At 43.9% G+C, this 26,923-nt stretch overlaps 1 protein-coding gene across 2 annotated transcripts; it reads left to right on the top strand.

Moving 5' to 3' along the window:
• The first annotated feature begins 457 nt into the window (after positions 1–457).
• Positions 458–22,731, top strand: RGS10 (regulator of G protein signaling 10). 2 transcript variants are annotated; one of them, XM_037400228.1, is made up of 5 exons: positions 458–604; positions 6,546–6,664; positions 8,141–8,227; positions 14,974–15,117; positions 19,394–22,731. In XM_037400228.1, the coding sequence occupies exons 1-5, from the start codon at positions 556–558 to the stop codon at positions 19,538–19,540; spliced, it is 546 nt and encodes a 181-aa protein (XP_037256125.1). In that variant the 5' UTR covers positions 458–555; the 3' UTR covers positions 19,541–22,731. The 2 variants fall into 2 exon arrangements, with proteins under 2 accessions (XP_037256125.1, XP_037256126.1); XM_037400229.1 differs by lacking the exon at positions 458–604 and adding an exon at positions 1,702–1,862.
• Positions 22,732–26,923: the final 4,192 nt, after the last annotated feature.

Below are 26,923 nucleotides of genomic sequence, written 5' to 3'. Positions count from 1 at the left end.
GGGGTAGAGAGCTGCCTGGGGTCCGGGGGGGGTGAGGAGCCGGGATGGAGAGGGACGTGGGTGACCTGAGTATCGGTGCCCGGGGGGGCGTAGGGAAGGGAGGTGGCAGTGGCGATGACGGAGTGGAGCCCCTTAGGCCCGGCCGCGGAGGGCCTTGGGCTGGGAAAAGGGCAGCGCGGCGGGACCCGCCGTCGCCAAGTTTGCCGGTGCCGTGGACATGCTGCTCCCCTCAGCCCGGGCTGCGGCGCGGGGAGGAGCGCGGAGGCGGCGGGCCCGGCCCTGCGCGCCCCGTCTCCGTGCGCGGGTCGCTGAGCCCGGCGGCCACCCCGTCCCCCAGCGCGCCCCGGCCGGGCGGCCTCGCGGGGGGCGGGCGCCGCTTCCCCTCACGGGCGGCGGGCGGGGCGCGGCGGGGGGCGGCCCGTGCTCGGCGGCGGGGCCGGGGAGCGTGGAGCGGGGCGGGCCGGGGCGGCGCGGGGCGCCTCCCGCAGGGGAGCGGGGAAGGCGCGGCCGCCCCCTCGGCTCCGGGCAGCGCGGGGCCGCGCGGCCGCCCCCGAGATGTTTAACCGAGCCGTCAGCCGGCTCAGCAGGAAGCGCCCGCCGTCAGGTAAGGGGTGGGGGGTGCCCGCGGCCCCCGGCCCCGGCCGCTCCCGCCGGAGGAAGCGCCGCCGGCAGGGGAAGGGCTGCGCTTCATCTTCCCACCGAGCGCCGGGGAAGGAGAGCGGGGCCGAGCCCCCTCCCGGGGCGGAGGGCGGCGAGCGGCGAGCGGGGCGGGGGGGCCTGGCCGGCAGCGCCTCTCCCGCCCTTTCGGCGGCCCGGCGGTTCCTGGCAGCCCGGCTGCCCCCGGCGCGGCCCCACCGGCTGAGGGGAGCGCGGAGCACGCCCCGGCAGCGCCTGCCGCCCAGGTCCGTTACCTGGGCCGCGCCGGCTCCCTGGAGCCCGCGTCCGGCCGGGCTGGGCGGGCTGCAGCCCCCGCAGGGCGGTCCCGCCGCGCCGCGGAGCTGTCCCGCGGCTCTCCATGGCGGCGGGCGCGGCTGTGCCGGGCTGGCGGCGGGGCCTGCCGCCGGGGCGCTGCGGGGCCGGCCGTGCCCGCGGGGGAGCGCCGGGCTCCCCGCTCCGGCGGCCGCACGGAGGGGGGAGCCGGGCTCTGCCGGGGCTGACGCCTCGTCAGCCAGATCTTCACGGCGAGCTTCTGCCTGTCGCCGTTACCGGTAGCGAGGCGATAGCCCGGGACGGCAGTGCGCGGTTGTTCGAGCTCTAAAGGGGCTTTGAGGAGTTTGCCTTGGGAGGGAGCGCCTCAAACCGGAGCGGAGATCGCCACGGAGCGGCAAACGCAGGGCTTCGCCGTTCGCCCCGCAGCAGGCGCCGTAACGCCTTTGTGCTGTACGGGCACCCATGGCGCGCTCCCCGGTGCTCCGCGCCGGCCGGCTCAAAGCCGGGAACTTGCTAAAACAGTTGGAGTCGAAGTTACAAACTCAAACCCCCCGAAAACAACGCCCCGTTTTATAACATGCAATAAGAAGTTACAGTCTTTCTAAGAAAAGCCAAACGCTGTGTTTGTCTAGTGTTGTTTTTTTGTTGGTTTTGGTTTTTTTTTTTTCAAAGGGACGTATGTCTGGCAAACACTTCCAGAGATGCTACAAAAGCGGAACGTCCCTTTAGTTTCCTTCCTTATAGTTAAAAGTGGAATCCAGTAGCCATCTGTTGGTAAGAGACAGACAAAAGAGGATGTTGAGGTTCATGCTTTGAACAACCAAAGCATGTGAAGGACAGCCTTTCTCTAGCGAAAAGGTCTACAATTCAGCTGCTACTAGGAAAAATTTGTTGTGTGAGGATCCATCCAGTGGCACATGGATACATGGAAAGTAAGGGAATTTTCCCTTTTCAGCTGCTTGCTTATGAAATTTCCCACTGTTTCGTAACCTTGGATGTATTAATTCTGGACTGGTGATTGTTGCTGGACAGGCACTCTGGTGACGGTAGGAAAAGACAAGGTATCCGGGTACTTTTAAAGTAATAATAAAGGTTTGTGGCTCGCAGCTTTTACAATCCAGGTGAAAAAGGGGAAAATGCAGGCGGTGCAATCCAAAGTTCTTCAAGAAGAAATTGAGAAGGTTTTTCTTAACTTTGTTTATTAACATTTAAATACACAATAGGGAATATGCTGACTTGGTGCTTCTGTCATATGTGTGTGCCGGTTGTCTTTTGTTACAGAGTTTGCGAAAAGTGTGTGTGGGAAAGAGGCAGTTAGGTAGGCAATGCATTCAGCAGGATTTTTGTGAAGGCTGTGAGCCTGTGCTGTTTGATATGGTGCCACGTAGGCCACTGTATCAACAGTTTGAGAGTGACAGCAGCTTGGGAAACCGTTGCAGCGTGTAGCCCTTCTGGAAGGCAGACGGATTAGCATGTCTAACTCAATTAGCTGTGGCTGAGTCTCTAAAAGTTTGATGGGTTCCCACATTTTTTTTGTGCTTGTCGAAAGCAAGGGCCAAAACCATGAGTTTTGACCTGAGTTGTAAATTCGATGCTCTTGATGCTTTCTGTGGTTTCAGTCCAAGTGCTTGTTTGGAGAATGGCAAATATTTGCCATTTTTGATACCACACTTCAACTAATAATTACAGTGTTATTAGTGCTGCACTTACTGTTACATCTGTCGCTTACAAAGAGCCTTTATCCACACTCTTAATGTGGCAGTGCTATTGTGTGATGGGGGAAGGCAGCTTCTGTAGGACTCTTCTCTGAAGTAATGCTCCAGCTAATATAAGTGCCTATTAGTTGGCTCCAAATACATTAATTTAGAGAAGTACAGGGTTCTTCTCTAAATTAACGGTGCTGTTAAAATAAGCACTTAATCATTTGCTGTGCTTTTAGGAGCAGCTGGCCACTGCACATCATGTTAGCAGTTGTGTTATGGTCATATGCTCAGTGGAAGGTTTGCTTCAGCAGAGACTCTACAACTGTGCTCCGCAGTGAATCCGTTGTTGGCTTTCTCTGCCTCTTGGTTTCTGACCTGTATAAAAGATAGCAAGCACTCTCCTATGATATCAAGAAATGTAGTTAGCATATTTATCATCTGTTGTACATTCTCTGTGTTACTTTTAGAGAAATATTGGTGGAAGAACTGCCATTTTGTAATAATTTTTGATGCACAAAATTGCCTCCTGGTTTTCAGTAACAGAAAATGTCTGCCTTCCTCATTTAAATGATGATGCTGATGTATATGTTTTGGTTGGTAAACATTGGTATTGAGCTTGTTTCCCAGTGTATCTTACATAAATTTTTGGCTAGGTGATTTTAATAGGCGAAAGTTATCTTTATAAATAGCAAACAGAGATAAATAGGTTTCAGGAGGGTCATTCATGTAATTACATTTATTGCAGTATTGCTTCTAAAATAAATTGTTTCAGACTTTCATTAAATAGTACTTCAGCGGAAGTATAATTTTTAAGGTAATTCAGTAACACGTTATGAAATGTGCATGTGGGCATTATCTTCTTGAGTCATTTGTGGGGAAAACCTCTTTCCTATTTTAAGGTCTTAAAAAATCTAGAAATCTCACATCAAATTGGGTAAATAAAAACAGCATGTGGAGGTGGGGTCGCTTTTGTATTAGAAAAAATATTTGTGATGGCATATTTGATGGGGTATAATAAAAATACCCAGTGGTTTTAATATCCCCGTAAACTTCAGGGTGTTTCTCGCTGTCATGTGTCACATGCAGCGTATTTACATTCTCACTGAAGGGGAGTGTTAATGTTTTATCATGGTTGCAAAGGGATCCTGAGCACAGGGATGAATGGTCAGCCTGGAGGGAGAGAGCTTGATCAGTGCCATGCACACAGACCTGAGCTCTCCAGAGCTGTTGGCACAATCCCTGGCGTGGCTTTGGCCCCTGCCAGCTGTGTTGCCCCAGGCACAGCTGGCAGGGTGGTACCAGGCAGGTGATGTCCCCAGCAGCCTGTTTGGATGCAGTAACTGTGTTTTGGGGGGACTGCCCAGCACAGGAGCTGTGCTGCAGTACCTGATAGCAGGGTCCAGGAGTGTTCTCTGACCTTGTGTTGATTATGTGCAGGCGGTCTGAGCGTCTGCCTCCACTGAGACACTGTGGCTGGTGTCCCCTGCCTCAGTGTGGACTGATGCTGGGAGCTGTAGCCTGGGCTGAGCTGGGATCATGGTTGCTGGTGGCACCCATGCTGGCTCAGCAGAGCTGCCCAGCACCTGCAGCTTCCCAAACCCTCTGTGCTGGGGAACGGCCAGCTCGAATAAAAGCGAGGCAAAGGGTAAATTAAAGTGTTGCGTTGTACAAGCAATGGACGGGCAAGCCTCATCTCAGAATCACAGTACTCTTTGGGTTGCGGGGAGCTGGTTAAGTGAGGAAACGAATGACAGAGTTGTGTACCACAAGGTGTAGCAGAACAGGCATAAGAAGAAGTCATGTACATCCTCCCTTAGAAATAAAATCTCACTCCCATAAGTTCTGTGCTAAATCATATATTAAATAGGGGAATGGCCTGGTTCTTCAGGCCGTTAGCACCCGTACACACAGAGCTGCCATTCTGCAGCTCCTCAGAAAACAAGAGCTTCAGATAACAAAAGATTCAAGCTCCTCAGAGGCAATTGTGTTCTGCTTCAATGTACCTGGTTATTCCCACTTAAATCTCACAGATTTTAGTGAGGTTAGATGCTGAGATACTTTGAGTCAGGTTCCTAAAATAAATTTTGCAGGCAGTAATCAAGAATCACATCCTTTTGCATGAGGGGAGAGGAAACTGAGGCAGAGTTAACTCACTGTAGTCTTGTGTCATACATGAAGCCTGCAGTGTAGTGGTTTGGAGACAATCCTCAGGTTCTGACTCCTGACCTTTAACTAGCAGACTGTGTCTCACACAGAGCTGTAGCTATTCTTGCTGCTTTGGGGACCAATCTGTCACAGTGCTTACCCAACTTGGTTATCATCTTTGATCCTGGAAGGTTTAGTGCAGGTATGGAGTCATGCATTCATTGTGTAAGAAGTCTAAAGTTGGTGCTGTCACTGCACCACAGAGCGAGAGCAGGACAGACAACAGAGAGACAGGATTTACACATGAAAAATGTAGCCTGCAGTGACTGTTTGCTCGATCGTTTCAGAAACGTTCTTTTCTTTTACATCTGTATTTACCTGGGGCATAAGTGCAGATCTCTTGGTGGCTCCATTACCTCTTTTCCAGCCTTGTAATTTCTCCTGTGTAAAAAAACCACTGCTATCAAGGGAGGAGATGTTAATTCATTTAAAACAGTGGTCCTTCTCACTGTTAGAAAAACAAATGGAATCGACAGGTTGCTACCAACCAAAACTCAACAGGCTTTGCTGTCGTGCCAATATTTTGTAGGGCTTTAGCCTTAGCATTTATCATTCTAGCTACCAGCTGAAAAGGGCATCTGCATAGATATCTGCATAGATAGTTTTTTCAGATACTTGCTGAGGTTTAGTTTCATGGTGGAGGAAAAAGGGTTTTTTTGACGGAACTTAAGCAGAAGTTACTAAGATCCATATTTCAAATAAGTTGATAGGGAGAAATGAAGGAGTTATAAAAATAAATAGAAACTGTACTGATTACAGTAAGAGTTTTGTGCACCTTTCCAGTGTGTGGAAAGCTCTTAGCCTGACTTCTCATGGCCTGCATTCCTGCTGTCTTCTCTGGGCATTTTGTGTGTGAGAGGAAGGGACGCCAAGTGCTTTATGTCTGTTTCAGAGTTTTTCAGATCAGCAGTGAAATTCCTGGAGTCTTCCCAAGTAATAGGTTTTCTGATGAGTAGCCAGCAAACAATTTTTTTGGCATCACCAGCCTTGGATGTAACGTACTTGTCCCTGGGATAAAAACATTCAAAAATGTATACCATCTCTCCTGTTTGTGAGAAGGCTGGCTGGCAGATAAGATGTGGGTACAGTCCAGTACACCTTATAAAAGCAGGACTTCGGCAGACTTGAAAACAAACAAGCAAACAGAAAAAACACCCAAATACCACTTACCCAATAACAGGTTGACTCAGCTGGAATGAGGCTCTTCTGCCAGCTGTCTTTCCTCCCGTTAGACTAGGTTAACATTTTGGACTTGTTCTGCTAAACAAAACATTATTTTTCTTTCTCTCTTTGCCTTTTCCCAACCTCCAGTGGTGATTCCTTTCTTAAAAATAAATGTCATGTGTGTGACTGACCAGGATTTGCTTTCTAGAAGCCAATGTCGCCGACAGTGTCAGAAAAAAAGGCAAATGGTCCTTTTACTACACAGGCTGCGGTCATTGTGTTCCACATGCAAAAGGTGCTTGAACTCCTATAAAACAGCGACGGTGCCTGCTTACATGCTCATGAATTATATAACTGCAAGGCATTTTTGCCTCTTTGCAGGCAAAGCACAATTCAAGTATGTGTGTGTGTTTATTTTCAATTTTATGGTGTTTCCTTTAAAGAGAGCAGCTGTAATCCAAGGATGCAGAGGGCAGTGGGGAAGAAATGCATGTGAAATTCATCACTTCTAACTAAGACGGCTTTTTTTTCATTTTTTTCCAGAGATAAATGACAGTGAGGGTCACCCAAGCAGCAGCCACCAAACCTTGAAAGGAACCTCAAAATGGGCTACATCACTGGAGAACCTCCTTGAAGATCCAGAAGGAGTGAAACGATTTAGGGTTGCTATATTAACTATGGATTTTTTTATAAAGCGAAATTAGCATTTAAAGCTGAATGAGTCGCAGCATGAATGGTGCCGCTGTGGCAGTGCTGTAGACGCATAGGCGTGCATCCTTCTAGATACGTACCCTGAGCAGAGGTGGCAGAACTGGAGCTGTGGCATTTGCTGAGCTTCTGAAGTAGTGCCTTTTGCCTTCTACCACTGCAGCTTGCTCTCGTAAGGCACATGGAAGACTTTTGGTTGCATTTTTCTAATCGGATCTATCAGCTGTTGCAAGGATTAAGTTACTGTTGGATAAACTACAGTCCTTGAGCCGCTGGTCTCTCTTGCCAAGCATTATTTATCACTGAGGACTGATCCTGCACTCTTTATTCTCATACATTGTCCTTACTTAAACAGTGAGTTACCACTAACGGCTCCTGAGCCCCATAACTGCATGTGGCTCTTACTCTGTGTTGCAGCAGCTGTACTGAAAATAATTCCCTTTAAGTTTACTACAGAGTGTGGGCTTGTGCAGCTCAAAATGCAGGCTTGAGGCTTAATTAGGTGAGGGTGGCGAATTTGTTTTTTCAAGGCAAAGCTTTCTCGCCATATTAGCTGTAGGAATGGGAACTACCTACTTGAGTATGGTTTTGCTATACCGAGCACTGATAAAATACCCTGGGATAAAATGGTTTCCTGCCAGACTGGTTGGAAATGTGATGTACATTAGAATTACAAAACACTGTGATTTAGAATATTTAAAAAAAAAATAAAAATCTTGGTGCTATATAATTCTTGGCGTTACTTAGTCTCTATTTTCTAACACTTTTAAGAAAACTGATCTCAGAGCTGTAAATATTTCGGTTTTTACATTTTAAAAAGAAATTTAGTGTACATTTTTCCCCATTTTAAAACACGCCTCACTTTTGGAGGAATGTGCTTTGTTTAAACACTGTCTAGAGAACTCAAATACATCTTCTGCTTTAGTTTGCTGAAGTGAATTTATTGCCAATGACAATCATGTTTAGAAATTTTTATTTGTAGAGATTTTACTCAAAAAAACCCCGGAAAGATACTAGATGAGAATCTAAAGTGATCTGTGACTCTTATTAGAATAGTCATTATACTCACCTGCTAATTAATTCATATATTTTTGGATTTTCCTTTGAGTAATGACCATAACATTGCTTGAGTTATTTAGGGGAGACTGAAGAATCCCTTTTTGTTAGTTACTGATATGCTCTGAGATTAAATGTGGCTCATCATTCTCCTGGAATGTGCTTTCAAAGTGCTAAATATCTGATTGTTACATTTGTGTCTTGGTAGTGTGCAGATGCACTAATGCAGTAGTTCTGTTACACCGTATTATGTAAACTCACACCCTGGTAAAGCTAGCTGTAGGCAGCTTCTAGTTTTAATGGCTATAGCAGGAAGAGAGAAAAACAACTGAGAAATTGGATCCTAAGTTTTATTTGTTTTCTCTCTTCCCTAGGAGTTTTTAAAGAAAGAATTTAGTGAAGAAAATGTTTTGTTCTGGCTAGCATGTGAAGAATTTAAGAAAACACAGGGAAAAAAACAGGTATGTTTCTGAAATGAATTTGACTTTTCAACAAAGGTTCCGTAGCAGAGCTGGAGCTATAATGTTTCTGTTGTATAACATGCTTCATGTGGGTGCAAATAAATATATTTGAAGGAATTGTGCTGAAATCATTGTGGTGGAATTGTTTGGAAACAAAGCTGGTTTTATTTCGAATCAAAACAAAATGCTGAAATTGTTGTTTCTCATGTTTTGAAAACTGAACTTTTGTTGTTGCTTGGCAATAGCAAAAGGTTTAATTCAGTGATATTGCACCATCTTGCTTGAAAATATAAAGATATTTAATTCAGGACTTTTTTTTTAAAGCATAGAAAATTCATTACATGAGAATATATACCATTATAATATTTTAGCAGGACATAAAAATAACAAACAGCACAAACAAAACGTTTTATGATGCCAAAAAGAAAAGTTTTGCCTTATCACATTACAAGTTGCAAAACAAAAGAAATTGAGGATCCATTTAGACATTTCCATTTAAGTATTTATTCAAATTGATACCTACAGATCATTTTCATTTTCATGAAAGCTATAATTTTCTAGTAGAAAATACTCTATTGGAAATTTTTCAGTCAGCTATGTCAATTGAATTTTTTTCACTGCTTGAGTCTTGGTCTGTGTTTAGACCCACCAGGAACACAGGATCCACTTTCACAATTAGGGTTTGAAGCCTATAGAGTCAGGCCTAAAATATGTACCGTGTGTTGTTTGCTTCTTTCTGGAAAAGGTTTTGTAATTTTTTTTTTCTTTTTTTTTTTGAGAAATTCCAAATTTATTTAATCTTTGAGATGAGGATTCCGTGAACATGAAATGAAGTTGTTTCAAAACTCCAACTGAGCATCGCTGTCCTTGAGAGTCAGACTCCTAAATCCCATAAGCTCTTTTTTTGAAATCCCACCTTTACGCTTTTCACGTGTCTGCAGCTCTTGTTGCCAAAGGGAGCATTTTAGAAGGCAACGGGTACAAATGTACAGCCCCTTTTGCAATCTTCTGGCCAAAGTAGAGTACCATGAGCAGGTGAGGCTGAGAAAATGCCAGTTAAACCTGGTTCAAATGGGACCATACATGCTTTTAGTAACGTCATAAATGTCAAGGAATAGGAATCAGGTGGCAGGACTGTGTTACTAGGGGTATTACAGAGTGCAGGCATAAGAGAGCTGTATCCAGACTGCAGGATTCCTCTCTTAAGTTCAGTCAATATTGTCAGCTAAAACTGTTTCCAGCAGGTTTTCAACAAAAAATTTCCCTGGATTTTCAACAAAACATATTTTTGAGGAGGGGGGAGGGAGGAGTCTACTTTCTGTAAATATTCTATATTTTGCACTGAAAAAGCATTCCCCTTAAAACAATTTGCTTGTTTCAGTTGTGAATATTTTTGTATATTGATAGATCCATAAAAAAAAGAAGACAAGTATTTGCAAGAAGAGGAAAGTGTTCAATTTGACTGTGCACTTTGTAATATTTAGCAGTATTTCAGCTTTGTGTATTTCATTGCTTCCCTTCCTCGTTAAGGTCCACAAATGCAGATAGTCTTCAGAAAAGAATAACTAATCAGGCTATTTTTCTGTAAGATGTAAGGAGAAAGGGAAAGGAAGTAAATGATATGGGATAAAAGAGAGAACTGTGCTGGATGCCACTATGATGGCAGCAGTGTCAGCAGGTAGAGTGGGGCTGGGAGTCATCCTCTCCCCTTGCCTGTAAGGGAATGTTTCAGCTGCTGCCTGTCTGGGTTGCACTGGAAGCCAACCTCCTGCTTGGGCAAATGTGGTACCGTCGCTCCCACTGACCTGGCTCTGCTTCGGCACAAGCTGCAGATCTCATTATTATCATTTTGTGACAAAGCATTTCCTCTCTTTTGTCCCCAGATGTCCATGCAGCGTCTTGGCGGCTGTGTTCAGTATGATGGGCTGGGGATCTAGGTGTTCTTGATCTCTCTACTCTGTTAAAAACATTTGCTTTCTGAGGTGGTGAAGTAGAGGCCAGCATAACAGTCCATGACCAAATAGGAAGAACCCTTTGCTTTGTACAGGGCAGATATTTTTTCTTTGTACCCTGTACAGTGTCCTTGCCAGGGGGTATGTAGCCTTTTCTTGATACCCCTTGGACAGGTATCAAACTGCATTTTGAAATGGAAATGAAAGTGGAAAATCCTTCTGTAAGGTCCCGCATTTGCAGTGGGATAATAACTGTATTTTCCCTTCCTAAATAATTTCCATCTTTTTAGCTATTTTAGGATTGCACATGCTAGTACAGGAAATGGTAAACTGATGTATAGAGATAGTAACTTAGTGAATTCTTGAATGAATTGCCAAATGAATGGACAGAGACTTAAGTTTAGCTAAATTACGCAGTACTGATCATTACACAGTATGGTCAATCTGGAATCTACTACTGCCAAAGCTGTTATGGCTGGCTAGAATAAATGTGCTTTAGAATGACACAGACTTACAGTTAGAGCTACTGCTTATGGATGGATTTGTTTAGATCATTTACAAAGCCAGAAAAAGCACTAAACCCAGAAATCTTCCCAGTGTTTATGATAGCATGAAGCACGAATTTGTCTTCTGAAAGTGACTCTTGCAGAAATCATTTTGTATCTAATGTGAGCAAAGTATTCTAAAACCAACTTTTTACTTGTTTTATAACCTGCTTCTCATTAAAACTGGTTTACCACAGAAACTAGCTCATAGATACTTAGACTTCTGGTCAGATGAAGCCGATTTCAATTTAACCTGGATTGAATGGGATTTTTGTTTTCTGTTTTTTAAAGTATAAGATAAATGTTTTGTTACTTGATGTGAGAGTGTTAGCGTGGAGTTTTTCTTGGTTGGTTTAAACTTGCACAAAAGTCACCACACCTGGCCAGTGGATTAAGTATTCATTGTGTCTAGTGTTATTGTCATCCCTTCGATGTCAGCCCGGAGCAGTGTTTGGTTTTGTACAGGCTGTTGTACCGTCGTCAGAGTGGTTGGCTCACTAAATGTTCTGCCCTTCCCTCCCTTCTGGTCTTTGCAGGTAGGTGCAGGCTCGCTCTGCGGCTTTCTGTTGGCTGCAAACTGTCTCACTGCCTTAGTGCCATTCTAAGAAAATATCCTGGACCCTTCCTCAAGACTTACTAAATTCGGTTCAGTTGTTACTCTAACCACAGTCACGTGGGCTCAGCCTAGAAGCTGACTTATATCAAGCCAACACAGGCAGATCTTGCAAGATGCCGTGCAGATACATCTTCTCTGTCCCCTTCCTCTTGAATGTGAGCCGCCGCGTGGCCAGGATTGCTAGATCACCGGACCGGAGGGAGGGCTGGCAAGGGTCAGCCAGGCTCTTCTTGGCTGTTGTATTGGCTTTAGACTAGTGGTGAGGATGCTTAGTCAGGAGCAGGCAGAAATGGAATTCAGACCAGACTGCTCTGTGAGTTTGTATTTGTTTTCCTGTTTGGGTGGGCTATACAAAATGCAGGCGTGTTTCAGGGAGCAGGGGAGGTTTTCAGCATCTGCGGAGCTGGGCAGCAAGCAGACTGAAATACTTGGGCTAGGCAGATTTTAGATGGGCTGAATTCAGCCTATCTTCTTGCAGCAGAAAAGCACAAATTCCTCCCCTCAACTCAAGACACATCTCTGCAGTTAAAGAAAAAAAAAAAAGGATATCCCTTTAAAATTGAAGTTAAAATAGAAAAGTGATTTTTAGCAAAGACTGAGGAAGGAATTAGGTCAAGTCCACTTGTAGCAGTGATCTCTTCTGCCACCCATATGGTTCTCATCTTAGGCCACATTTAATTATTGAAATGGGAGTGGTGGGGATAAGTGAATAAAATTGAACTTTAAATATTTTATTGGAGTTAGTCATATGCTGTTGCATTTGTGACTGTCAATGAAATAAACATGTCCATTGCGCTAATTCCCAAGGGTTAAATGTTTCTTCTCTTGCAGCTTGTAAATTACGGATTGTAACAAATGCTTCAAACAACAGGAAATCTTTTCAGCTTTTGCTAAAACCCACCAAAATGCCTGTGTTGAGAAGTTTTGTAGAGGACAATTTCAGAACAAAGTGTACCTATTCAAGAGTTTCTTCTGCCACTTCCTATGTGGAATGTGGCAATGGTTAAGCAGGACTGGGTAATGCTGCACAGCTGCTAACCGCTGGAGCTCGTTCTGATGAGCGTCTGGGACTTCCATTCACCTCATTTGGGAGCCACGCGTGCTTGAGAGCTGAATTTGACCTTAGGAAAGGAAGTGGGAAAAAATACTGTATCCACTTGAAATAGTGAGGGGGGTTTCTGTAGACAGAACTTTGTTCTCCAAATGGGAATTTGGCACGGATGCTGGGGTGAGCACACAGATGTAAGTGAAAAGTGCCAGAAATCCTTTAATAACCACCTGTGAACAAGATCCCAGTTTAAGTGTTGTTTAAATTCCAGAGTAGAGTCCCCTGTGCTGAGGCATTAGTTTCAGGCTGACGCAGAACAAAGAATGCCACCCACTGAGTGGGGAACATCGCTGTCTCCTCTGCTTGAACCCAGCTCTCCCTGAATGTCATTTGGGGATGTATAAACATACTGGCAACTTTAACCGTACTGTCTTCTCTTTGTTTTTTTTTTTTTTGTTTTTTTTGGGGGGTTTTTTGTTTTTTTTTTTAAATGTAGTTAAACTGATGTTCTGCCACTAAAGCACAGACTTAGCGTAACAGTTGTTCCCCATGCAGCAGACCTGTGAAGTTTAGCTGTGCATTGCCATATTTCCCCATTACTATAAAGTCAGGTCCCCTGTGTCTCTCCAATGACCCCCTCTCCCTACCACAGCTTTTTCACTTCCTTTCTTTGTCATTCTTCCCCACAAAATCCAGAGATCCTCCCCATTTCACCAACCTCCCACACAATCCTCTTGTTCCTCTACCGTGTTCTTTAAACTTCCTCACAGTACTTCTAGTTTTGTGTTTCCCCTCAGGCCTTCCTCTACTCATTCTCTACAGTGCCCAGCTTGCTCCTGTTTTCCATGGGCGAACAGCATCTTGTGGCTGACAAGGAGCTATGTGTGCGTTGATTAGCTAGCAGTTCAAGTACATAACTTTTGGTCCTATACTGCAGCTTTTCCCTTGGTGCATGTGCTGCTGTTCCTCCCCTTTCCTTTCTCTTGCTGCTCTTTTCCATTGAATCAATAGGAGGGTAATTATTTCTCAGTCCTTTGCCCGTCTCTTAAATATGGTTGAAATTGGACAGCAGGTTCAAAAGTTATTTAGGTAGGACTGAGTCAGTACAATCACTTGTGCTTGCTTGTATGCAATAATAGCTAAAGGTACCTTTACTCTGCATTAGGGTATTAGCTTTACTAGTTAAAGCAGTCGCAACTCTGAATAATTGGATTAATTGCTCATTTAGAACAGATGTGGCTGGCCTGTGAAACTGGAAAGATTGGAAAATGTTAAAAACACTTCATTGTGACCTAATGCACCTGACACATGACCTATCAGATTAATAATCTGGTTTAAAAAGGAATACTCCTGAAAAATGTGTGTCCCCTTCAGCAGTGAGAGTTAACTCTTTAGGTCTTGTGAATTGTCAAACATGTGTAGCTTTTCTTCTAATTATCCCCAAATGTTGATTCTCAGCTGTAAAACATGAAAGAAATTCTGTGACTCCTTCATGGACAAGGATTTAAATGCTTCCTTCTTCAGGCTCGCTTCCCATCAAAGACACAGCCCTTGAGTTGGTGCTGATCTGGACATGTGGTTGCTCATTAGATGTGCAGTGGGGAGCACTGATGAGTACCCATGTCCTGGGATCGTACAGCGCCTGCTGCTGCATGGGCTTTGCTTTCGGTGTGCAGAATGCAGATTGCAGCAGGGAGGCTTGCCTCCTGCCTGGCTTGTCTTTCTTCTCCCCCACTGGCATCCTCTTATCCAACCTTCTGGTCAAGGGGGAGCTTGCATTGAATTTCTGAGACTGTGACCACTCGTTTACTGCTTTGAAGCCTAAAGATGCTGGGCTGGGTCAAAACGTTATCACTGTTACTGATTTATCAAGAAAAGAACACTGAAGCACGATTGCTGAAATCAGGGCAAAAGCTAACAAACAGCTTAATGCAAGTCACACCTACCCTTATTTATTAGCCTTCAGAGGCTCCTGAGAGTCTTATTTTTACTATTAGCAAAGTTGTTGGGTTTTTTAATCATCTAGTCAGTGTTGCACGTGAGCTGCACTGAGGTAAAAACATAGTTAGGACAAAGCATGCAGTATGACGAGGTTATCTAGCAGTAGTATGGATTACGTGCTAACTTTGCTTGGTTTTGCCTTGCAGTAAGACTAAGTTTTCACAGTGCTTTTTCCTCTGGGTTCCTTGCACATAGTGATTATCTGTTAGTAAAAATAGCCTTCTAAATAGTAAAGACAAAGCCCAGTTGATGATTCTGGGCAGTTTTACACTGGATACTCAGATTCAAACATTGCAACCTACTGTTTAACCAAAGTGCTGAGTACTGATAGCTTCCACTAATGTTGCCAGTTCAGGAGTTGGCCTACAGAGGTGTTTTTCCTCCAGTTCAAATGAAGGTACGCAAATAAGCTAATTGATATATACTTGTTTTGTTACTTTTCATTTTTAATTCAGACTAATTTTTGGTTTTAGAATGTGAACCTGAAAAACTCGGTGACCTAGAGCAGTCTCCAACAAAACATAGCAAATACAGAGAATATTCCTACAGCAAATAATTCTTTAAATAAATATGTCCTTTTGCAGATGCAAGAAAAAGCTAAAGAAATATATATGACTTTCCTGTCCAGTAAAGCTTCCTCCCAAGTCAATGTGGAAGGGCAGTCCCGTTTGAATGAGACCATTTTGGAGACACCTCACCCTCTCATGTTTCAGAAGCTCCAGGACCAGGTAAAATTATTTTCTGCAAGAACAGTTTCTTTGGGTTTTATCTGCTTTTAATGGACTCTGCTTTCTAAGCCCAAGCTAGTGTAGGGAAGTTGAGAATCTGCCTGCTGTGGTATGGAGGGAACAGGTAAGCACAGAGCTGGGTTGCTTCCGTGTTTGGGATATTAGTGCAGCTGCTCTGAGGGTGGATGCACCATACCCCAGGTTCTTGGCCCTGTCTAACTGGCGCCAATTAGTTAAAAGACTCAACACAACTATGCTAATTCCTAGTGCAGGACTTTCCTGGAAAATGGGATGAAGTTTTCTCCTGGGTTCCTCTGCCAGTAGCTTGAGAATCACCCAGCTGACTAACTTTGTGCCTACGTTTTCCTGTGTATTCACTTGCACTGAGTCATTGCTGATGTTTGTTTCCGTCGTTGCCACTGGTTTCCTTGAGAGCTCAAGATTCTTCACTTTGTTTTGTTTTGGTATTTGTATTGATTTAAATATAATGCAATTTTCTGAAAAGCTTCCACTTCTGTAGCCCACAAAACTCGAAAGAGGAGTTAGTATCTGCTTTGCCTTTTTCTGTAGAACTTGGGAGGTCTGGCAGAAATTAGATGACATTTTGCAGGCATGTCTTCTGGTGGTAAATTTTCTTGATATTTAGCTTATTTTGAAGCATAAGTTACCAAGTGAGTCATTCTTATCTGCAGCTTTCCAGCACTTGTAGTCTGTACTATTTTTAATTTCTGTACCATCCTCAGGACTACCTGTATTTTCCATTTGGGTCTTTTGTGGAGAAAGCACACTGATTTAAATAGTGTTTTCAACCCATTTCACATCAGGCATTGAATATGTTACTTGCACAGCGACTGGGTCAGTTGAAGTGGTCTGAGAAGCAAAGGCTCTGCTGTCTTTCAAGCAGATTCTAAGTCATTAGCAGTGGAAATGTCTGAAACCCAGTTTCTATGTGAAGAAGCAAAGTTTTTTGTGGAAGAACTTCAGACTTGGGGGAGGGGAAAGAAAATGTTCTGGTAAATCTAAGCGGTGCGGTTCAGGGTGGGTGAAGCTAGAGAGACTACTGAAGTTAAAAGGTTTTGCGGTTTTGCAAGCGAGTATGCACATGAACAGCATGGGAATAGTAATACCTGAACTGGAAACATGCTAGATCAGGGGTAGAGGAATCCCACTAGTGTGGGAAGAAAGTCTGTGAACTTTTAAATCCAAATGCAGAGCATTTATGGGTTGTTGCAGGTTTCCACTGCTTGAAGCTTCTGTTTATTGCTGTTAGATAATAGTTCAGGAAGAGTTATGGTTTTCTCTAGTTTTTCATCCTTATAAAGTTATGATGAGTGGTATAATTCGTTCTCTAAAGAACAGTGTTAACTACTGCTGGCACTGTGTGTCTGAAGTATAAAAAGGCAGAGCTTGAAAGCCAGTCTGGTCTATGGCATTGCTGGTAACTAGCACTTCAGTTCTCTAGAGACCTACTGATTTAAATGGGGCTGCTTGCGGGGTGTGTTTTTGTGCTCATGGGATGGCCTTAAATAAGTAACTTGGAGGCAGTTGTTCATGCTAAACAAAGAAATGGTGTTAGAGTGGGTCTTAGAAATCTCTAGATTTCCAAATATTTACAGGGTAAATGTTCCTGCTCCACAGAGGTGATGAGAGGAGGGAAAAAGAGAATTCTGCTTTTGCACATGATTATAAAATCTTTCTGTTCTGCGCATTTGGCTGACCAGACTCCAGAAGATTTTGATTTTACAGAGCTCTTTCTCTCTGGGAGATGCTTTAAATAATACGAGGAGCAAGAGGGGTCTAAGTTCTTAACACTGACTTATGAAGTTTTAACAAGCAATGTCTTCCTTACTTTTTTTTTCCCCCTTGAGTTGGTTGGATAAATTTCACTATATTGTAGCAAGCCAGTGCCAGGAGGTGTAATTTAACTTTGCTTAACTGCATTGATTTGGGTCTACACTGAGAGAGTATTTTGGGAATTTTAGTCTTCCAATATGTAGCTTATAAAGCAAGGTTTCCACTGTTTTAAATGTGAACTTAAATACTTAAGAATGTAAACGAACAATGGTTAGTAACATGCTTCATATAATTTACTTGCAATGGAGCTATTTCAGCAAACACACAGACAAGAACACTGAAGTTTTGTGTGTTTGCCTTTATCTGTCCAGGTTCCTTGAGGATGTGAAATGAAAAAGCAGTTTGAGATTGTTATTTTTTTTTACCCCTAACAAACAGTTTTGTTACGTGTTTGCACTATCAGTTAGAAACGAGGCATGTAAAGGTAAAGCTCTAGTAATCCACACATGCAGGTCAGAATCCAGAAACTTGTCTTGGAAATTTAGTTACTCTGAGTACCATAAAATGTAATCAGTCATGAAGCATGACTCAGAGAGGCTCTGCCAGTGAAATAATAGGCAGAGGGTGATGTAGGCTTTGGTTTTGCCTCAATTACAGTTTTGAGGTTTACTTTTTTCCTTCCCCTCTGTTTTGAGACCAAGCAAAATATAGTTCTGACCTTGACACCTGAACAGATTCCAGGCTCCTCTCCCAAGCCATTTTGTTTTCAGAAAACTCCAAGTGAGTTCTAGATTTTTTTGTCTTAAATGGGTATAAATAGAAGAGAAAGCAGTTACGTCGAGGAATAAGCCTAAACTCAAGCCCTGGGAGAGAAAAGCTATACTCGGCGCTGATGTTGTTCTTCCATGCTAGCTGTATACTGGCTATGAGAAAAAGGGCAGGTCTTGGGCCAGCGAAAAGCCTAATTGAATCCATCACTAATTTTAAACCACATTTTAACTGGCAAATTACACCTGTACCCGATCAGCTCTTTGAGGCAGGAACCTGCAACTTATCTGATATTGCCCAAGACCAGTCTTGGCATTTGGTTGTGTAGTAGTCTAAAAAGGATCGGAAAATTGGCAGAAGTTTAAGAAACATTGATTAAACCAGTTATTTCAGTCTGGATTCAGTTTGCAGTTTCAGTATTTGTGTAAATTATTTAGAGGCTTTTCTTAATTACTGTACCAGCACAGGCTGGGGCTGGCCTGCTGCGGGGCAGCTCTGCGGGGACAGGACTGGGGGTTCTGGGGGGCAGCAAGTTGCCTGTGAGCCAGCAGTGGCCCTGTGGCCAACATGAGGAAGAACATGGCCAGCAGGTGGAGGGAGGTGATCCTCCCCCTCTGCTCTGCCCTGCCGAGGCCGCCCCTGGAGTGCTGGGTCCATACTGGGCTCCCCAGTTCGGGAGAGACGGGGAACTGCTGGGGAGGGGCCAGCGGAGGGTACCAAGATGGTGAGGGGACTGGAGCATCCCCTGTATGAGGAAAGGCTGAGGGGGCTGGGGCTGCTTAGCCTGGAGAAGAGAAGGCTGAGGGGAGCTCGTCGATGCCTACAAACATCTCAAGGGCGAGTGCCAAGAGGACGGGGCCAGGCTCCTTTCAGTGGTGCCCAGTGACGGGACAAGGGGCAACGGGCACAGACTGCAGCACAAGAAGTTCCTGTTGAATATGAGGAAGAACAGCTTTACCTGGAGGGTGACGGAGCACTGGCACAGGCTGCCCAGAGAGGCTGCGGGGTCTCCTTCTCTGGAGACATTCAAAACCCGCCTGGACACGACTCTGTGCAACCTGCTCAAGGTGAGCCTGCTTTAGCAGGGGTTGGACTAGATGAGCTCCAGAGGTGCCTTCCAACCCCAGCCACTCTGTGATGCTGTGATCCAGATGCTCTGCCTTTATAGTGAGCTATTCTGTAATGTATAAGAGTAACTGCAGTCAGAAAGGTGCCTAAAAGGTACCTCTTCTTCAGCTCTGCTTTGTCCCTCTGAGTATCTTCCAATCACCCTGCCAGAAGCATACCCTCACTAGGTTTTACTGCTGGTGGCTCTGCAGGCCTGAGGCTGCTGTGGCAGGGGACCAGGTAATGTCTTGGCTTGTCCGCATGTGCAGTTACCTGATCATCAGGTGTAAAATCCTATGTATTGACCATGGTATATCACCTCCCACCTTCAGTATTAGGTTGTCACAATTAGCTGTTGTGAAAACCATGATCTGATTCTTAAACTATTAAAGACATTATTGCAAAACAGTGACCATGGAACCTACAATATTGTTTGCTACATTCAGCCCTTTTTGAGAGTTTGAAGTGTATTTTAATGTCATGCTTTTCAGTAATGCTTTAGTCCTAACAGAAGAAAAATACCTTATAATTCATATACTATCCTTCTCATTTAAAATCTAGTTTTACTTAGGTAATTTTTTTTATCTTTATTTCCACCTCTTACCAGATATTCAATCTCATGAAATACGACAGCTACAGCCGCTTCTTAAAATCAGACATATTCCTAAACCATAAGAAGTGCGAGGAGCAAGAGGAGAATTCACCAGAGGCTCAGACCGCAGCTAAAAGAGCATCAAGAATTTACAACACATGATACAATTAATCTCTTCAGGAGAGCCAGTACAATAACTAAATCACACTCAGGAACAGTCTAGGTTTATAGCAGTTGCATTTAGGGCTTGAAAAGCTCAGAACCTTTTTAGGAGATACTTACCTTAATTGCTTGAATGACTAATTGTTTTTGCATGATAGCTAATAACCAAACACCCATGGGAAGACTGTTTCCTTGCTAAAAGGCTGAGGTATTCCTCCATAGCATGAATTGCATTTCATATTTTACAAATTAAAATGCTTTCAGGTTTTGTATTTTCTTTTGTGAGGCGTCATGATGATGAGAAATGGGAGATAGGGTGGTCGTTTTTTTATTTTTGCCTTATAATTTTTATTTGTGACTGGCTTTTATGTTCTGAACTGCTGGGAGAAGCTGCTGAAGAGTACATTACACGTTACTTTGTGGATGAGTCATTCATAGCAAACTTAATCATGAACGGACAGTGTCTTTCAGGGTTCAGCTCAATAGAATCCGATCCCTTCCTATCTAACGTTGTTCTTTCAAGGTGATAATGTGTTTTGCTTTGCCTTTATTGTTGAATCACAATGCTTGTCTAGTCATGATTTTTGTTTCTGTATTTCTTAAATTTCCCCCATTTTTTTGCAATAGACAATCACCTTCTTCAGAGGATGGGATAATCTGTATTCCCTTGGGAACAAAAGCTCTAAGATAGAGTATCTGAAGAACTTCTAACAGCCATTAGGAAACCTGACAGCTAATAAACCGCTCTGGGCACGCTGATTTCAGCAAAGCTTGACCAGGGCATGTCCTGCATGTCAGCATAATGTCGGTGTCAGGTGGTGGTATTGAGAAACATCTGATCTCTCCTGTGTCTTCTGAGCAATCCTGCTCTGTGTGACGAGACTACTTTGGCAAAGGACCAGCCAGCAAAGTCTGGCTTTGTTTTACCGGAGTCTTTCTACTAGAATCACCCTGCCTAATTTTGTTGGCCCTGGAGAAGTATTTCAGGGTTTCCTAATTGTAACTTTCGATAGCTGCAGTGGAACAGGGGGTAGACATTGTGGTTTAGCCATTCTCACATCAGGCTTGAGGGGAGGGGGAATTTATTTCTGGCCAGAGCAATCAAAGATGAAATGTCAGGGTGGTAAAGGAAGATGCTCCCAATGAGCCTTCCATATGTCCTGGGACCATGTCAGAGCTGAAAAGCACACTTTGGCATACAATTTTTCATGTGTTCCTATGTTTTTGTAATTAATTCACTGCAGTGTTACTAAATTGCAGTTGAAGTTGGGAATTCATATTAGCTACATGCTCTTATTTACAAGCTTCGCAGTGTGTAGCCTAGCTGTTTCACGTTCATTATTTACTCTTTCATTTTTCGCACTGCTTTTCTTGAACTTTTGTTTGTGTGCTGGCTAATCTAAATGCACAGTTAGCTTTTGATAATTTTGTAGTTCTTTTTTTTTTGTCAGAAAGGCCAGATATATTTTATACATTATGGTTGCTATCAGTGTTTTAAAACTAAGTTCTAGATTGTAATTTTTGAGGATGCAGACTCACTTGGTAGACATGATTATTTCTTTTAACTCTGAGCCACTTTTGCAGGTAATGTGTAAAGAAAACTGTTTCCATAGGCTCTTCCCTAGTTAGAAGTAAGAGCGGGAATGGGAGTTCTGATTCTTCCCCCAGGGCTAAATGGCCTGTTCATTTTTAGAAAATCAAAGATGTCATTGCCTCCGTGTGCATGTTTTTAAGATTTAATTCTTACACACTGAGTTACTTTTCGTTTTATGCTCTCAAAAGATTTAATGGTGAAGTAATAATCTTGCTTGAGGCACTTTCAGTGATATTTGACCTCATGCTTAAGTTGTATTTCAATGTTTTGCTGGATAGGAACAAAGTAAACACATGCATGGACCCTTTTGTTGCGATGGGGCCTAGGAAATGGGACCATCCTGTTCTGGACTTGCCAACTATTTGTAATCTCAGGATTACCTGTTTTGAAAAGTCACTGTAATAAAGAACTCTTAATACACCTGCAGAGGATGGAACTTCTGATACCGTTGAAGTCCTTGGGAGTGCACAGCTTAAACACATTTAGGAGTTGGGATTTGTCTCTTCCCAGTAATTGCAGCAGAAGTCTAAGTGATATTGAAAAATGCAGGTTGGGGACCTTTGTGGGAAAAATGCAGAATGAGCTCTTACATTCATCACATGGATGCGCAGTAGATTCATTTTTAATCATATTGATTTTAAAAACGCATGAGTAAGGGAGAAGAGTCTTTGACTATCATGTTTTAAAATAATAATAATAAAAAATAAAACCAGAAGCTGTATGAACAATGGTAGTGCATTAAGGAGAGAAAGCACTCCTTTGTAGCTGCTTATAAACAACATTTCGCTTGGGAATATGCTCCCTATCAGGTACTGTCTGATTTGCTTTTTAAGAGCAAATGCCCCATAGGAGTAGACACAAAGGTGCTTTAAACTACTACCAACCAAAAGCTACTCAAACAGAAATGTATTTTTAAGCAGCATCTCAGTGCCTATGATATTTATTTCAATACCTATGATGTTTCAAAGATAATATGCCTAAATCCACAAAAATCTTAATCTTTGAATTGCTCTTTTGCCTCAGCAGTGAAAGTTCATTGCACCATTTGGCTGTCTTATTTGTGATGTCTGAGTTTGGTTTGTTTTTCAAAAGAAAACCAACAACTAGACTTGCATGGTGCAGAAATCAAAGTTTTTTTCCTGTCCTAGATTATATGTGTTTTCCAGTAAAAGAGCAATCAAAGTAAAACCGTGCAAGCAGATGTCTGTAAGTGCAGCATGTATATATGTGGAGAAGGTTATTTTGCTTCTGTTGGTATTATCACTGATCAAACTTACTTTGTGAAATATATGACATTTTCTTTGTGTGGCGTAGAACAAATCGCACAGACAGAAAAAGAACTGAGTTTCCCTGTAAGCAAATCCTGTATTCCAGGAACAACTGTAAACATTGCATCAAACCTCAGGCTGTAAGTGGGTACTCGGAGTTGCTTTATGTAGAGATTAAAGATAGGATCTACTCCTTTTCATAGAACTTACACTGAAGGTATGTGCACAAAAAGCAAGCAAGAGAAGTTTCGTGCCTGACTGCATGCCTTAAACTCTACCCTTTTGTGTATTTCTCAGCTAAAAATTAAAATATTCTCAAATACACCAAATCCACGTGCTAGCACTTCTTTTATGTTTTGAACAGAGTTTGGGCCAAGATCACTTAGTTATCCCATTTTCTGCTTTCAGTCCCTGTTAACACAGTTGCTTACATTCTATCATACATGGTCCGTTTTTCTCTTGGAAGACAGGAAGATGGGATGTCACAATGGGTTTCAGTTCCGAGTGAGCTGTTGTCTGAATTTCAGAAAGTCACCTGCACAGCAGAAGATGCTTCTTGTACCTCCATCTCCTCCCATTTCTTTGTTCCTGTTGCATTTTTTGCATCGTGCTTGCTTCAAGTTGCTAACCCATTGATGTGGAGAAGGAGGGTCTGAAAAACTGTGTGTGTGGGGAAGGGCTGAATATTCAGATTTGGTTAACAGTTTGGAATGTGTTGTTTGTTTTTTTTTTTTTTACTGAACATTCAGATTGATTTAAAGTGGGTAGCATTTGCATCTAATTAGGCCTGATAGAGAGAGAGGTCCCAGATCGTTCTGTGATTCTGTGACTGTGGTTCAAAGCTGAAAAGGGATATATTCCCCCTTTTATAAATTGTTTGTTTATAATTTTTTTCATCCTAAACCAGAACAGCAAGTCCTACAAAGTCACCCAGTTTTGCCAAATATCTGCCCCTGATGCACCAGGACGATTGTTTGTGTGACAGTGTTCATTTCCCTGGCCCAGAAGATGTCCCTCTTGTTCTAATCCAGCACAGCTCATGTCCAGGGGCTTCAAGGGCTCTTTTGGCAGAGCCCCAGTTAAAAGCAGACTGGGGGGCATCCTTCATCCCAGGGATCTGGGTCACTTCACCGAGCTGCCATACGAGCGCTCAGCAGCGGCTGCGTGACTCCGCTCCCGTGTGGGACCTTTACTAGGTTTAAGTGAAAGATGCGTTTCATCAGGGCTCTTGTATCTTGGCTGATCGGGGTGGCAAATCCATTTCAGTCAGGGGTTAAAAAGCACCCAGGACTGAGGCGCTTGGGATGGGGGGGAGGAGGTAGGGAACGGCGAGTCACGGGACGGAACGGGGCTGCGCTGGGATGCGGGAGGTGACAGCCAATTTTAACAGCGCCCCCTGCTGGCCCTTGGCAGGATGACACGCAGGACATTCAGCTCGCAGTAAGGCTGCAACGAGGGGAAGGTCACAGCGGCTCGTTTCCTCACGCCGTGGGCTCGGTGAACTTTCTGTAAGCAATAAACGCAGCTAAGTTAAAATACTGTGCTAAAACACTAAAATGGCTCTGGTTTTCATTGAAGGAAGTTAGTGTCGCTTTGATCAAACCTTAATCGAAACTTGAGGGAGCCACTGTGTGTGCGAAAACTGATGAAAGTTGCTTAGAAAGCTGGCACTGTAGAGCGGGTAATGCTGTCGGCCTCCTGAGCATACTTCATGCTCCAAAACTTCAGAAAAGGGCCAGCAGTTGTCCCTTCCCTCACTGCCTTGGGCTGTGCTCATTTGAATCGCTCAAAGACGGGACATTTCCGAAAGGAAACAGTGACCAGCATGCTGAGCGTTGTAGCCCAGGCCCGGGGAACAGATGCTGTTACTTGCTTGTTTCTACCCCACTGTTACATTGCTTTGGCTTTTCCAGAGGTAACGTACCCAACAGTCAGAACCATTGCCTGCCCACGTGCCTCTGTTAGTCCTTGGCCTTGTAAAGCTTCTTTCGCTTCACACGTAACTCTGCCCACCAGACAGAAAGGTTGGCTGAGAAAAGCTGTACTGCATGGGTAGGGGCAGGGAAGGGGGGGCATTACCCACTGCTTCTTGCCTCAGGCAAACACTGAAACTGCCATCGATGGGATGTCCTGACACCCCGGGGGACGTGCACAGGGGCTTTTCATTTTCTTTTTGCAATATAAATTTCAAGCACAGTCTGGCAGTTGGTTTCCTTATTGGAGTGTGGCTGCAGCAGCCCCTCAGTGCGTGTTTTCCCAAAGGAATCCCAGGTTCATCTGTGAGCTGTTCCACCTGGCCAGATCGCTCAGCCCCGGGGAAATCGTGGTGGTCAACGGGGCTTCAACAGACCGACGTGCCAGCGTGCAGTTCAGCTGGCAGGAGCAGAGCTGAAGTTGTATCAGCATTAACAAATGTGGTTTCAGTTTTCATCAGTCCTATCTCAGCCGCCTGTGGGATGTGACTGCTTGTGCACATTTGATTAGATAGATTTCAAGTGTTTTTCCATGTCATTAATAAGACAAGGTAGGAACTTGAAATATTTGAACAAGTTATGCTAACAATTGCAGCACTAAAGCCCGTCCAGTGTTATGAAAAAATATACTAACTTGGAGGTAAGTTAAAACCTTTTAGGTTCTTTTTCAAGCTACAGTCCAGAGGAACAGCCTAACATAGATTTTTGTCAGTTCCTGTTCTGTATTTACTGACTTCATAATTTTTCCATGGTTTGAATTGCTAGGTTTAGACTTTCTTTCACATCCGCTGTACACCCAACATAAAAATGTCCTTTTTGCATACCTGAAATGCCACAGAGATGGACCTGTCAGCAGAGAGCGGAGAGGACAAGCTTGATGCCCCTCTTTTAGTCTGCAAAGAGGTACCGAAAGATATGAAACTCCAAGAACTGGAAGGCAAAAGGCAACACTGCTACAGCATCGCTGAGACTGGCTACCTCAGTGCGTGACCACATCGGAGGGACAGTTTTGGTGTTTCCTGCAGGAGCAAGTCACTCCCTGAATGAAGGCGAAATCCATTTCTGTTGCTCTTCTTGCACTGTTCTGTTAGTTGCTATTAAAAACCAGGATTCTCAACATCCTGAGCAGGCCACTTGGCAAATCCACAGGCCTAGAGAAAACCTCTTGGATTAAAATTATGATCTACTATGTAATGAAGATAATCAGGCCCACAGAACACCTCTGACTGCTACTCGCTCCACATCTTTGACACCATTTCTCATTAGGGAAGTGTGAAATTGCCAGATTTTTGTCGGAGCAAAGCCTTCATCCCAAAGCCAGAAGAGTACGAGCTGTGTTTTCTTCCTTTCATCCCTCTCCCCCACCCACTTCCTTTTCTACTGCAGAGATATAAGTGAACTCTTTGTAATCTCTGCTTTCGGAAGGTTTCATCTCCCAAGCTGCTTAATAGATTATCAGCGGCGCCCCAGCTAACAGATGGCTGGAAGTGACAGCAGTGCTGCAAAGAATTAAGTAAATTATTTCCATCTCAGGATTGGTCTCGTTCACTGTGTTATGTAGCTGTTAAGCATTTTCCATCCACTTGGATGAATATTTGTGTATCATTTACGGAACATGAACAAAATCTCTCTGAACCAAGATTTCCAACCTCAAGGCGACTTGTTATTTTTGGAGTCATCATTAGGCCTTGGGCAAAGACTTAAGGGAAATCTTATCCTCTGTAGTTGGGCCAATAACACTGTAAACTTAAAGATGAACTGTCTTTTTCTGAGCTCAAGATTAGGCAACCGACCAACCTCTCGCTAAGCCACTAGCAGCAGTCAGAAAAACTACTGAGTGTGGCAATTTTTTTTGTAATTGTTTGTGTTTGTTTTTTTGACTCTTTGCTCTGGTTTGCTGAAAAATCCTTTTCATCTGCAAGTGTGGAATGTTCTTCTGAGAGAGGAGAGCTGCCAAAACCCGAATCTATCTTTTTTTCTTCTTCTTTCATCCCCTCCGCCCCCTGCCTCCCCCAACTTCGGAAGAGAGGCTACAAGCTAGAAAAACAGAACTTGGAAGTGAAGAGTTTTTTTCAGGGCCCAGCATTTTCAAAGAGGGATGCCCAAGGATGCGACTGACCCCTGGCCAGACCCCCAGCGGGGTGGGGTGGGGGTGGATGGAAGGGGAAAGCTGCACAGCTGAGTGCTGCCAAGAGTAGCTTGGCTTCAAGGTTACGCTGTTCAGGTCCAGCTGTCTTTGTGTACATAACTGGTGTCTCAGCAAAGCTCTCAAACTGGATAGGAAAAGCGAAGAGGGAAATCAGGCTATATACCAAAAGGTCTTCCTGGTGTGCTAAATAAAATTGAGATAGCCCAAGCAGTGACCCAAGTGACAGAAATGAAGAAAAAGGGTGTTAATCTGCATTCAGCCTAGTTTCAGTTTTAGTCCCATGTGAAATGACTGGTGGGACCACGACTGTTAAGAGCAGGGCTGCTGTAGAGACACTGTGAAAAGCATTGTTCACCTTACCGTTGTTTCTTAATTTGCCTATGGGTGAGTTCATCTGGG

Source organism: Falco rusticolus, chromosome 9 (assembly GCF_015220075.1).
Source record: "Falco rusticolus isolate bFalRus1 chromosome 9, bFalRus1.pri, whole genome shotgun sequence".
Classification (NCBI taxonomy): Eukaryota; Metazoa; Chordata; class Aves; order Falconiformes; family Falconidae; genus Falco; species Falco rusticolus.
The sequence above is the reverse complement of the archived record's forward strand: the minus strand, read 5'-3'. Positions and strand labels throughout refer to the sequence as shown.

Bases quoted from the DNA above. Each gene is read 5' to 3' on its own strand.
- RGS10 (XM_037400228.1), top strand. From the start codon at position 556: ATGTTTAACCGAGCCGTCAGCCGGCTCAGCAGGAAGCGCCCGCCGTCA. The intron at 8,228-14,973 runs GTATGTTTCTGA...GTCCTTTTGCAG, and splicing joins AAACACAGGGAAAAAAACAG to ATGCAAGAAAAAGCTAAAGA. The intron at 15,118-19,393 runs GTAAAATTATTT...ACCTCTTACCAG, and splicing joins TTCAGAAGCTCCAGGACCAG to ATATTCAATCTCATGAAATA.